This window comes from Nicotiana sylvestris, chromosome 2 (genome assembly GCF_000393655.2).
Source record: "Nicotiana sylvestris chromosome 2, ASM39365v2, whole genome shotgun sequence".
NCBI classification, from domain to species: domain Eukaryota; kingdom Viridiplantae; phylum Streptophyta; class Magnoliopsida; order Solanales; family Solanaceae; genus Nicotiana; species Nicotiana sylvestris.
The window spans coordinates 65,506,646-65,519,946 of record NC_091058.1 but is presented as its reverse complement, the minus strand read 5'-3'; the positions used below and the strand labels follow the sequence as shown (position 1 = coordinate 65,519,946).

The following is a 13,301-nucleotide window of genomic DNA, read 5'->3' as shown; positions in this document are numbered from 1 at the left end:
TGTTTGTGCATGAAATTTTGGAATTTTTTTTCCATCAATGCTATTTGGGACTGGTAATTAATAGGAATAGCACATTTGATTTCTGTTCTGAAAATATTAGGTTTGATAATGAAATGCTTTATTAAGCTCCTTTTTCTTAGATCAATGGTTTACTTGCCCATATATACCCTAAAACAGTGATGCCTTGCTAGTCTTCAAATCTTTTCTAAACGCTTCCTCTAATTTGTTCAATCTCAAGTCTAACCGGTTATATTAGTTAATTCTTCGATTTATTTGTGAGACAATACTTGGTTAAAGGCTGATAATCTATAAAATGCATAAAATCTTTCTAGTCATACATCCACCCACGTCCAAAAAATAGCAACTCTTTTATACCCTCAACAATAATAACGAAATAATAACTACTCCAAGAGATGTGGTGAGATAGATAAGATCCCTTCACCTTTAATCAGAAGTCTTCAATTTTGATTCCTAGAAATGAAGAATTTATAGTTGGAAGTTGTTTCCCTTTTTACACGACGTGAATTTGGATAGTCAAGTCAGTTGATTCTGAATATCACATAATTATACCAAAAAAAAGAAAGATATAAAGATATTTTAAGTACTATTATTATATCACACTAAAGCGAGAAAGAGGAAAAGAAAAGGAAAATAATGGTAGCAGAGTACGAGTTCTTTTTTACTTGACATCTATGTCATTTCCCATTTTCTAATTAATTACATCAGAAACAAGGACAAGAAATAGTAATTCATTTGAGCCTATGGCTCTAAAACTTACTCCTTAATTTCCTTCTTCTTACAAAATGAAACTGATAATAACAGAGAGAAACTTGTATAGGAATTTAAGGGGCGGCAGCTGGGGGTGGAACAGCAACATTAGGAACTCCAGGGATTGGAAAAGAAAATGGGTTATTATCACTACCGCCAGTACCAGGAATTCCAAAACCAGGCAATCCTCCTGATGATCCAAAGCCAGGAAATGGAAAATTGAAGGGTATATTTGGAATTCCATCAGAAAAAGGTGGAAAATTGAATGGAAAAGGAAATCCACCAATGTTTGTTGAATCTGGAGAAGGAGAAGCTGAATCATCCTTTTTTACCTTAAATAACTTCTCATTTTCCTCCCTAAGCATCCTTTTAGCATCACAAACGCTGGAAAAGTGAATTAAAAAAAGCAAAGTGACAACACTAACAATCAATTTGAGAGAAAATGTAGAAGCCATTTTCTTTGATGTAAAATAGAAAAGAAATAGAGAAGAGTAATGAATATTGGCTTACACTAGTAAGCTGTTTATATAGAGGGATTGGAGTTCAAAGGATTAAATTCTCAGTGTTAGTAGATAGTATCTTTTTTTGTTTTTTTTCTACTCGTAGTATACTTTTCTTGGTTTGGTTTTGAGCTTTGTTATTGACGTACTTGAATAAGATTGTTATAAATCTATTCACACTTACTTTTTATCCTTTTTGCATTTGCACTTAATGATGGTAGTTAAAGATAAAAGCCTAATTAATCCACTATGACGTTTTTTCTTCATAAGCAAATACAAGTTGTTGGTTGCTGGATCATTAATGTTACTACACCAGGTTTTCAGAATGATGGTAGTTAGAAAGAAAGAAAATTTGACCTTGATACTTAATAGTAGGATTTAATATTTTTCCTCTCTTATAGTGTTCCAGTTATCTATAAGTCACCGGTTCGAGCCGTGGAAGCAGCCGCTAATGCTTGTATTTTGATACATTATCTACATAACACCTTTTGAGGTGCAGCTCTTCTCCGGATCATGATTGAACGCGGAACGCGTTATGTACCTGATTGCCTTTTTATTTATTTTAGTGTTTCATTTGTTTGAAATATTCTTCAAACACGGGGACTTTAATTTATACTAATAGTTTGTTAATTGTTAGATCGTTGGAAGAGTTTCAAAAAACTAAAAACACTATACGAGGCAAGCAATTAAATCCAAGTAAGCACTAAGGTTAACACTAAATTTATTTGTTTTAAAAACTTGATGTAGTAAATGCGGGAGAAAAGTTCGAGTTTCGGTGGGGAAGGAGGCTGGTAGTTTGTGCTTATAGCTTGTTTGAATGGTTGTTACGTATTGTATCGTATTATTAGTTTAAATATAATATTTGTTCTGATTGTTACTTAAATTTTATTATATTGTGTTGTTATATAACGACAAAAAAGTATCATTTCATATAACAACCGATTTGGTGTAGTCGCATCATTTTCTTGCCTTTTTCTCTTATCTTGCGTTTCTTTATTCTATTAGATAATCTTATTTTATTCTTTACCTTATATTTTATATAATAATTCTACCTCATACCTTTTTCTTTGTAATATTGTAAGTTTATTCTTTATATTGTCGGTGCATAACACCATAAAATGACGAGAAACAATATAATTTATCCAATTATCTCATACAGCGAAACGATTCAGTACAATCTATCTATACTATATTAAAAGCACGAAGACCCTTAGCGAAATGACGTTCGCCTTTTTTACCCTTTAAAAATAGAGTTCATCCTGAATAAAATAGTTATTTTATTAATTTCCTAATATTTAGAATTTTGAAATCAACTAAACTTTATTTATTATAGTAGGAAATCTCAATATTTAGGACATTCAAATCAACTAAAATTTTCCTTTTATAATTCAAAATTCTAATATTTAGGACCAAATATAACAACTAATTTTGACGTTGAACTATGTTTGAGGAATTCAAAATTTCAATGTTTTAATATCTCACCACTAAACATTAGATTTGTATTGAAGATATTAAAGTAAAAATGAAGAACGGCTCCTGCTTTTCAATTTTGAAGAAAAGAAATACTATTATTGGTTCTTCCATCTATTTATTTTTTGGTCCAATACTATTGATTATTCTAAAAGTAAAGTTAGACGAGAAACTAGAGCTAAAATAAGCCAATATATAACTAATATAAAGAATTAGTTTTTACTTTCTTTATCTCAAATTATTTATCGTAATTTTTTAAAATAGATGTTTCAAACTATTTGTCATTTTAGGATTTTTTGTATACTATTATTAGTTTACTACCTCTAACGGTCATATTCGCCGACTTCTCAAATCTCGCCGCCGACGAGCTTCCGTCAGAAATCTGTTTGCTTCTTCTCCTAATCTTTCCTATTTATTTTTAGTCTTTTTCCTTCTCTTCCATTTCTTATTTTCTCTTTCATACTGCTTCATGAATTAACCTAACACTTACTCTAATTGTTTTAAGAAATCTATAATTACTCATTCTTTGATTTGGCGTTTTCAAAAGTTTAGTCGTCGTTACCGGATATTGCCAAAAACTTCGCCGGAGAATAATAAGCAAAATCTCTGTGCTTCTGGCCACAACAGTTTCGTAAATTCTTTGTCGTTTATCCTATGCTTTTGTTGGGTTTCAAAAGATTTAAGCTTAAGTCTCAGTAACTTGTTGTACTTCCACTTAGCTAATCTATTTTGGCATTTTCCACATAATACTATTATTCTTGGCTCTTGCTACTGTTGATCTATTTTCCAGACACCACTCAATTGAGCTACGCCCTTGATTTTTCATCTTCTGGGTTTAAATTTGCTGAAAAGCTTTGCTCAATTAGATCTCGTTTTCAAGTGACCTGTGGAGCTCGCTGATCTAGGTCCATCGTTTCCTTCTCACGCTTGGTCTCCACGGTAAAAGCCAGATCTGACCATTATTGGTCCAAAGAATACTAACCCATTCTCTATTAGTTACTTTCGGGGCTACACCAGTGGTAGTGGTGACGACCCTTTTTGGTTTTTGGGTCGTGGTATTTTTTTGTGTTTTCAGGAAAATTCTCGAAGTTGTTAGAGACAAGTTGGGCGCACGAGCACTAGCAAAGGAGAGTAACCTGGACGAGCGTCAGCAAAGGGCGGTGGGAAGCGGTGCGTGAGCTTGCAAGTACATCGAGTACTGCAAATCAGCACAGGTTTGGTTCTCGGGAATTGGTACCTCCCGTTTTACTGTTTCCCTTTTGGTGTTAGCTAAATTGATGTTACTTTAGTTCACAATAGTTAAATCATTCAACTAGTATACTGGTAGTCACTTGTTTCCTTCTAGTTTGATTCGTTGTCCGTTGTGCTCTAGCGAGTCTTCTTTAGATTTGTCATAGGTGTAGTGGCTGCAGTCTGGAATGATAGATTAAAGGCATGTCCTCGGGTGAGGCAGAGTGTGGGGCAAAGGGTGGGGTCGGGGTCAGGGTGTGGGTCGGGAGGCAGGGGAGGTAGAGGGGGCAAGAGAGCCTATAGATTGAGAATCGGGTCATGGAACATAGGTTCGCTAACGAGTAAGTCTATAGAGTTGGCGAAGATCCTTCAGAAGAGGAAGATTAATATAACGTGTGTCCAGGAGACTAGGTGGATCGGATCGAGGGCGAAAAACGCAGATGGGTATAAGTTGTGGTACTTTGGATTCGTAAGGGGTAAGAATGGAGTGGGTATCCTGGTAGATAGCCATCTTAGAGAGTCTGTGGTAGAGGTCAGGCGTGTGAATGATAGACTAATGACTATTAAATTAGTGGTGGGTGAGTGTACTTTAAATGTCGTTAGCGCGTACGCACCGCAAGTAGGCTTGGATGAGGAGATTAAAAGGCACTTTTGGGAGGGGTTGGATGACATCGTTCATAGTATTCTGCCTGCCGAGAGGTTATTCATAGGAGGGGATTTCAATGGTCATATTGGGTCGTCTGCAGGTGGTTATACTGAGGTGCATGGCGGCTTTGGTTTCGGGGAACGGAACGGAGGGGGCACTTCGCTGCTGGATTTTGCCAAGGCATTCGATCTAGTGATTACGAACTCAAGTTTTTCGAAGTGGGAGGAGAATTTGGTTACTTACCAAAGTTCGGTGGTGAGGACTCAAATTGAATATCTCCTCCTCAGGAGATGCGACAAAAGGTTGTGCGAGAATTGCAAAGTTATCCCAGGTGAGACCCTTGCAACGCAACATAGGCTTTTGGTGATGGACATTAGTATTATGATAAGGAGGAAGCAGAGGTCAGTATGAGGCCGCTCGAGGATTAGGTGGGGCGCCTTGACTAAGGATAAAGTTCAGGAGTTGGAAGGAAGGTTGTCGGTAATGGGAGCTTGGAGAAGTAGTAGGGACACAAACACTATGTGGTCGACGATGGTGGACTATATAAGGAAGGAAGCGAGAGAGGTGTTAGGGATATATTCGGGCCACACCGGTAGCCACAAAGGAGACTAGTGGTGGAATACAGTTGTCCAAGGTAAAGTGGAAGCGAAGAAGGTGGCTTACCTGCGGCTAGTATGGAGCACTGGCAAGGAGGAGAAAAGAGCGAACATTGCGAGATATAAGGTAGCTAGGAAGGAGGTGAAGATGGCAGTGACGAAGGCTAAGACGACAACTTTTGCTCATTTGTATGAGGAATTAGGGACAAAGGCAGGCAGAAGAAGTTACTCGGACTCGCTAAGGTGAGAGAGAGGACGGCTCGGGATCTGGACCAAGTGAGGTGCATAAAAGATGATGACGACAAAGTTTTGATGGGGTTGACTAGATTAAGAGGAGATGGTAGACCTACTTTCATAAACTTCTAAATGAGGAAGGGGATCAGGATATTATACTAGGTGAATTGAGGAATACCGACATCCCCCATGAATTAAGTGATTGTAGGGACATTGAGGTCGATGAGGTCATAGAGGAAATGCGTAAGATAAGAAGGGGCAGAGCTACCGGGCCAGATTAAATTCCGGTTGAACTTTGGAGGTGTGTGGGTAGAGCAGGCTTGGAATGGCTTACTAGGTTGTTTAATGTTATATTCAAGACTAATAGGATGCTTGAAGAGTGGAGGTGGAGTACAATGATTCCGTTGTATAAGAACAAAGGCGATATCCAGAGCTGTAACAACTATAGGGGTATCAAATTACTAAGTCATACCATGAAAGTCTGGGAGAGAGTGGTAGAAATGAGAGTGCGAAGGACGGTATCTATTTCAGACAACCAGTTCGGGTTCATGCCGGGGTGATCTACCACAGAAGCTATCCACCTTATTAGGAAGATGGTGGAACAATACAGGGATAAGATGAAGGATCTCCACATGGTGTTTATCGATTTAGAGAAAGCGTACGACAAGGTTCCTAGGGAGGTCTTATGGAGATGCTTAGAGGCTAAAGGGGTTCCGGTTGCCTACATTAGGGTGATTAAGGATATGTATGATGGAGCTAAGACTCGGGTTAGGACATAAGGAGGCGACTCCAAGCATTTTCCGGTTGTTACGGGGTTGCACCAAGGGTCTGCATTCAGCCCTTTCCTATTTGCCCTGGTGATGGATTCCATAATGCATCATATTCAAGGGGAGGTGCCATGGTGCATGCTATTTGCTGATGACATAGTCCTAATTGACGAGACACGATGCGGCATCAGCAAGAGGCTAGAGGTTTGGAGACATGCCCTTGAGTCAAAAGGTTTTAGGTTGAGCAGGACGAAGACCGAATACCTCGAGTGCAAATTTGGGGCCGAGCCGACGGAAGCGGGAGTGGAAGTGAGGCTTGATTCTCAAGTCATCCCTAAGAGGGATAGTTTCAAGTACCTTGGGTCAGTTATTCAGGAGACCGTGGAGATCGATGAGGATGTCACACACCGTATAGGGGTGGGGCGTATGAAGTGGAGGTTAGCGACGGGAGTCCTATGTGACAAGAAAATGTCACCGTTACTGAAATGTAAATTTTATAGAGAAGTGGTTAGGCCTGCCATGTTGTATGAGACCGAGTGTTGGCCGGTTAAGAACTCACACATCCAGAAGATGAAAGTTGCAGAGATGAGGATGTTGAGGTGGATGTGCGGGCATACAAGGAGGGATAAAATTAGGAATGAAGATATTCGAGAGAAGGTGGGTGTGGCCCCCATGGAGGACAAGATGCGGGAAGCAAGACTCAGATGGTTCAGGCACATTCAGAGGAGGAACACTGATGCACCGGTGAAGAGGTGTGAGCGACTGGCTGTGGTGGGTACGAGGAAAGGTAGAGGGAGACCTAAGAAGTATTAGGGAGAGGTGATCAGGCAGGACATGACACGACTTAGGGTTACTGAGGACATGACCCTTAACAGGGAATTATGGAGGTCGAGTATTAAGGTTGTAGGTTAGGGGAAAATTGTGAATATTTCTACAGCGCACTAGAGTGAGACTAGCCAGTTAGGAGTTAGTCTTAGGATGCTACTGATCAGCTACTGATGATGGGCTTTATCTGTTAGTTATTAGTATACTTTACATCTTTCTTGTATTTCCTATATTTCTTATATTACTGTTATTTTGTTATTTTATGGTATTTTATGTTATGTTATGGATTTTATGTTATTTTATTATGAGTCTATTGATAGTACTAATATAGTGTCTCTTGTTGCTTTCTTGAGCCGAGGGTCTCCTGGAAACAACCTCTCTGTCCCTCGGGGTAGAGGTAAGGTCTGCGTACATGTTACCCTCCTCAGACCCCACTTGTGGGATTATACTGGGTTGTTGTTGTTGTTGTTGTTGTTGTTGTTGTCATTTTAGAAGTTTAAGATAAAATTAATTATTTTTTTCTATTTTATTCTTAGTAATAATTATTCTTGAAGATGGAGATGCCACGTAAACAAAGTAACTGTTCAATAAACAAAGATTATATTAAAGACATAATCAAAAATTCATTCTAACTAGTATTTTTTTTAAAGACGTGCAATAGAGAAATACGACAAATAATTTGAGACGAAAGAAATATTTATTAGTAATCAAGACTCAAGAATTAGTAATAAGGACTCAAGAGCCTTTAAATAGGCAGAAAGATGATGAATTATTAGTGTTATGAAACATTTAGTTTAACAACAAAAACGTAACTCCAACCAAACAAATAATTGGTCAATTTTAGAAATCTCATCAATTGGTAAATGTTACAATTACAGATTATTAGTACAAAAATTGAAGTAATCAATAAAGTCACAAAGTTTAGCAACAAAATTAATTAAGTTCTGGTTGGCGGAATTGTATTTTGTAAAAGTTGAAGCCAGTAAATTTTATTAGTATTTGACCTAAAAAGAAAAAGAAAAATTGCAACTCACAAAATTAAAACTCTGTATCAAAATTATTCAAAGTCGCAAGTTGAAAAGCTATATTTTTGAAAATATAAGAGGACTAAAAACAAATAACATTGGATCTTTGTTTAATATTAATTACTATGTATATATTGTTTTCGTCCACATATATAAAATTTTAAAAATTTAACACTTACTTATATATATATATATATATATATATATATATATATATATACACATGCGCAAAGCGCTTACCCTAAATCTAGTACACTAAAACACTACTGTTACAGTTTAATTCTGTGCAATTCAAAAGAGAATAAACATTTGTCTCATCCAATGTTTTAAAAGGCTTTTTCGAGACTCGCCTCGGGGCTTGCCCCGGGGCGGGGCACTATCAAAACGCCTTGAGACTCATGTGTGGGGCTTAATTCTGTGAGGCTTACGCCTGACTGTGCACCCTAAACACACATATCGCTCAACGCTCGGGACTCGCCCAATAGTTCTTATACAAACCATGCGTTGAATTCATTAATTTGCACCATTGACTCTTAAAATTCGTTAACAAATAAATAATTAAAGTTCTTTTTATCCATAGGAATATAAAAGTTGTGAATAACTCAAATAACGAATCATAGTATTGCATATTTACTAATTAAAACATCTTGAGGGTAAATATCATTTGAATATTTCTTCAAAAAATAGATGACCAAAATTTATGTCTTTACTTGATAGATCTTCACGTCTTAGTTCTATGTCTCTCAAAATTATCATACATTTTTTATTTTATTATTTAAAATAATTTTATATTTACTCATGAAGGAATAATATTTTAAATTAGAGTGTTGATAAAATTTATTGAGTATTTACTTTTAAAGAGGTGAAATATGCAGTTTGATAGTATTTTTTAAGAAATTATAATTTTTAACTGTTTGAAAGTTAAGAGGTTATAGTTAATCTATATTTCATAGTAACTTTAATAATATCATAGTATTATTTATACTTGTAAAACATGCTAAATTTTTTATTTTATACGAGTTTCTTTAATTGTTTTTAGTTTATTAAACTTTTAATGTTTCTTTTATATTTTTATTGTGTTATAATACTATATTATTAATTTATAAATTTAAAAAACTAAAGATCTGTGGGGCTTACGCCCCGTGTCTCAAGGCTTTCGCCTCGCCCCATATTATATAAAATGCCCTGTTTAACCAAAAAATAGGTTTTTAATCAAAGCTAAAAATTAAGAAGAACATGAGTTACTGATAATCGGAAAAGAATATAAAGAAAAGACTTTTGAGAATAAGATAATAGGAAAACAAGTAAATCAAGTGTATTCCAATAATTCCTTGTGTCGTACAATTGTTGGTTCTTTCCCCTTTTATAGTTTTTTTGAGACTAGGAGCCTTGTCTTAAGCTATAATGAGGCAATAATGAGTAATGAATGTCATTTAATAATATGTTACTCAATCAGATATTAAACAAATACTCTCTAACGTTTTTAGTATTTAATACGCATTAAATATTGTATCTGGTCTCTCATAGACTACCAGGTTCATTCCTTTAATTACCTTTGATCTTTGTGCTTTAAATGTCTTGAATAGGTGCGGGCTCTGCATCTTCTGAGTAATTGCCCGTGCCTCTTCCACAACCTTTGCTCGCATCTGTTATTGCTTGTGTCTCTTAGCTAACTTTGTTCCTTTGACTATTTGACTGATCCATGTGTCACAACAGGTCATCTCTAATATGTAAACTCGATTTTTCCCAATACAGATAGTCCCCCCACTTTTTATTTATTTATCAATTAAATATTTGGGAAGTGGATTGCATTAAAAAGGGAATTTTTGCTACCATTAATGCTATGACATCATTGACGCTTCAATTGTCTTTTCTATTAAATACTCCGTACGCGTGTCATTCTCCTATCTATTCTGCAATTTTGCAGCCTTTTTTCAAGGCTTTTACGACTCCACTATTCACGAAGAGCTGTGGTTTGTTTGAGATACTTGGCTAATAAGGCGGGTGTTGATTTTACCTTCCCCCACCTTATTCATCTTTACCCCCCTAGGCTGTTTCGCAACGGTATTTTCACCTTAGTAGCGAGGGGTAAAAGGGTTTTGGTGAGCCCTGAAGATGACAAAAATAGTGGCTGGTATGCCCGATTTATTGCTGTGCCCACAGTGGGTTTGGTGGGTAAAGAAAATATTTCCTTTCCTGAAAAGTGGAACCTTGCACGTAAGTCTTATTCTTCTTTCGTACCTCTTTTCTTTAAATTTAACACCTTTTCTGATTTTATTTCCTTCTGCTTTTTTGTAGCAACCATGGGAGTTGTGGATCCCTTCCCCGATTTTCGTGGTTGGGTAGATAAGTTGTTGAAGACCGTGCCTATGGCTACTCCTTCTGAAGTTGGCATCATTACTTCTGATGCTTCTGCCTCCTAGTGACCAGTTTTTATAATTGTTTTTGTTTTTTCTTTTTGGAAGATGATGATCAAACCCTTAGTTTGTTTTAAGGGTTTTTTGGAAGGAAAAAGTCCCCAGTTCTCATAATGGGGCATTTGTATAAAACATTTTTGATGACTAAGTTTATAGTTAGTCTTTAGATTTTGAATATATTAAGAAGTTTTTATTACTTCTATTCGTTCTATTCTTGCCTCTTTATTTTTAAGAACTTAGTGAATAGATTGCATTTTTATCCTTTGAAAATGCTTTCATGATTATTCTCATGACTTAATAACATGAGTTTTATAAAAGAGGACCCTTTTATATTTCGACACTTAATGAAGAAGACGTCTCAATTTCATAATGGTGTTATAATATGATGAAAGAAATAGGAACACACATGTTTATTTTGAAACAACTTTGACAAGTTTTGAATAACACCTTACATGTATTTAAATTACATCTATAGCTTTCTCGTAACTGTTTTTCTTGTAACAGATTTTTACAAAAGAAGAACAATAGAAACATGGTTTTTCCTTATAACCCGTTTTGATACATGGTCTTTAGCCTAACTGTTTTGAGGGTACATTGGATCCCTTTAGCTTCAAAACATTAGGAAGGATTTGAGAAATGACTCCATTGTTCTCATGGGAAAGAACACTATGATGAGTGTTTTGATGGGAAAGAACACTATGATGAATGTCATGTCTTCATAGTTTTTATCTTGCACTTGCTTCTTCTAAGCTTAAATTTCCATAACTTCTTTCGTCTTCTTCATACACGTGCCTGTGCATACTATGTAGTCCCCCAAGTGTTTGAGTGTTGAAGTATAAGACCTCGAGCACTTGTTAATTTCTTTCACTTGGTCCTTTTCCTGAAAAGGAAAAACATACGGGACTCGGGGGTGCGATTATAGATGAAGACTGCTTAACCCGTTTGTATTTCTATCAGAATAATTGTAACCCTGGGTTAGGAATTTTAGTGTATTCCATTTTGCCTTACAGGTCGTGACTCATCATTTAGTACATGTTAGCGTTTTGCCTAGCATCTAAAATTGTTAGTAAAACCTTAATAATTCAAAAATAAGATTTAACATGGTGATACCTGACCGTGGGTATTTCCTTAGAAGTAATATCTCTTCAAATAAACAACATTCCAATGTGAAGGTAGGATTTTCCCATCCATTGTTTCCAATTCATATGCTCCTTTTCCTGCAATATCTCGAACTCTGTATGGTCCTTCCCATGTTGGACTTAGTTTTCCAGAATTGGCAGCCTTTGTAGATTGAAAAACTTTTTAAGCACGAAGTCCACAATTTTGAAAAATCTGAGGCGTGCTCTTCGGTTGTAATATCGTTCTATAACTTGTTTTTGTGCTGCCATTCATATTAGTACAGCTTCTCGTCTTCCCTCGAGTAAATCAAGATTGACCTGCATCTCTTCACTATTGGATTCTTCCATTGCTTGTTCAAACCATGTACTTGGTTCTCCTATCTGGACTGGAATTAAAGCCTCAGTACCATAAACCAATGAAAATGGTGTTTCTCCTGTGCTCGTTTTTGTAGTTGTATGATAAGCCCATAAAACCCCAAGTAATACCTCAGGCCAGTTACCTTTTGATTCTTGTAACCTATTCTTCAAATTATTGATAATGACCTTGTTTGTGGATTCCGCTTTCCCATTACCAGATGGTATGGTGTAGACGTTATCCTTTTGATTTGCCAACTTTGAAAAAATTATGTGATTTGGGCTCCTATGAATTGTGGACCATTACCACACACGATCTCTTTTGGTACTCCAAATCGGCATATTATGTTCCTCCAAATGAAGTCTTTAACTTCTTTCTCTCGTACCTGTTTAAATGCTCCTGCCTCCACCCATTTAGTGAAATAATCAGTATGTACGAGCAGAAACTTTACCTGTCCTTTAGCTTGTGGTAATGGACCTACGATATCCATTCCCCATTTCATGAATGGCCATGGTGCTATAACTGGATGCAATAACTCTGCTGGTCTATGCATGTTGCTACCGTACCTTTGGCATTTGTCACATTTGACCACAAAACTTTTTGCTTCCTCTTCCATTTTAGGCCAATAATAACCTGCCCTAATTAAGGTTCTTACCAGTGACCTTCATCCTGCATGATTTCCACAATGTCCCTCGTGTATTTCTCTCATTAAGTACTCTGTTTGAGAAGGTCCGAGACATCTTGCTAAGCGACCACCGAACATTTTACGGTAGAGATTCCTTTGTTTTAAATAGTACCGAGCGGCCTTTTTCTGAAGCGCATGTGCTTTCCTTTTGTCATCAGGTACGGTACCGTACTGCAAAAAAGCAACAATTTCGTTCCTCCAATCCAAGTTAAATTATTAAAATTTACCTCATTCTTATCAGGTTCAAGAACGGAATGAAATAAATGTATAACTGAAGCATTTGCATTGTTTGCCACGTCAGCTGCAGACACGAGATTGGCTAAAGCGTCTGCTTCAACATTTTCATCTCTTGGTATTTGCACAACCTTCCAGGTTTGAAATTGCTTTATCAATTCTCGTACCTTTTCTAAGTACTGTTGCATCCTTGCCTCCCTATCTGTGTAAGTCCCCAGCATTTGATTAACTATAAGTTGTGAATCACTTTTGACTATAATCTGACTTATGCCAAGCTCCCGTGCCAATTCTAAACCTGCAATCATAGCTTCATATTCCGCCTCGTTGTTAGTTATGGAATGACATTTGATAGCTTCCCGAATGGTTTCGCCCGTAGGCGGTACCAATTCTACTCCCAAACCTGCCCCTCTCACATTAGATGAGCTGTCGGT

At 36.7% G+C, this 13,301-nt stretch overlaps 2 protein-coding genes across 2 annotated transcripts; both read right to left on the bottom strand.

The window, feature by feature from the left end:
* Positions 1-842: 842 nt before the first annotated feature.
* On the bottom strand, positions 843-1,223 carry LOC104231015 (uncharacterized). Its single transcript, XM_009783937.1, has one exon. The coding sequence runs from the start codon at positions 1,221-1,223 to the stop codon at positions 843-845; it is 381 nt and encodes a 126-aa protein (XP_009782239.1).
* A 10,383-nt stretch (positions 1,224-11,606) lies between these two features.
* On the bottom strand, positions 11,607-12,567 carry LOC138885013 (uncharacterized). Its single transcript, XM_070165896.1, has 3 exons — positions 12,337-12,567; positions 11,879-12,193; positions 11,607-11,759 (listed from the first exon to the last, which is right to left on the bottom strand). Exons 1-3 carry the CDS (start codon positions 12,565-12,567, stop codon positions 11,607-11,609), a joined length of 699 nt encoding a protein of 232 aa, XP_070021997.1.
* Positions 12,568-13,301: the final 734 nt, after the last annotated feature.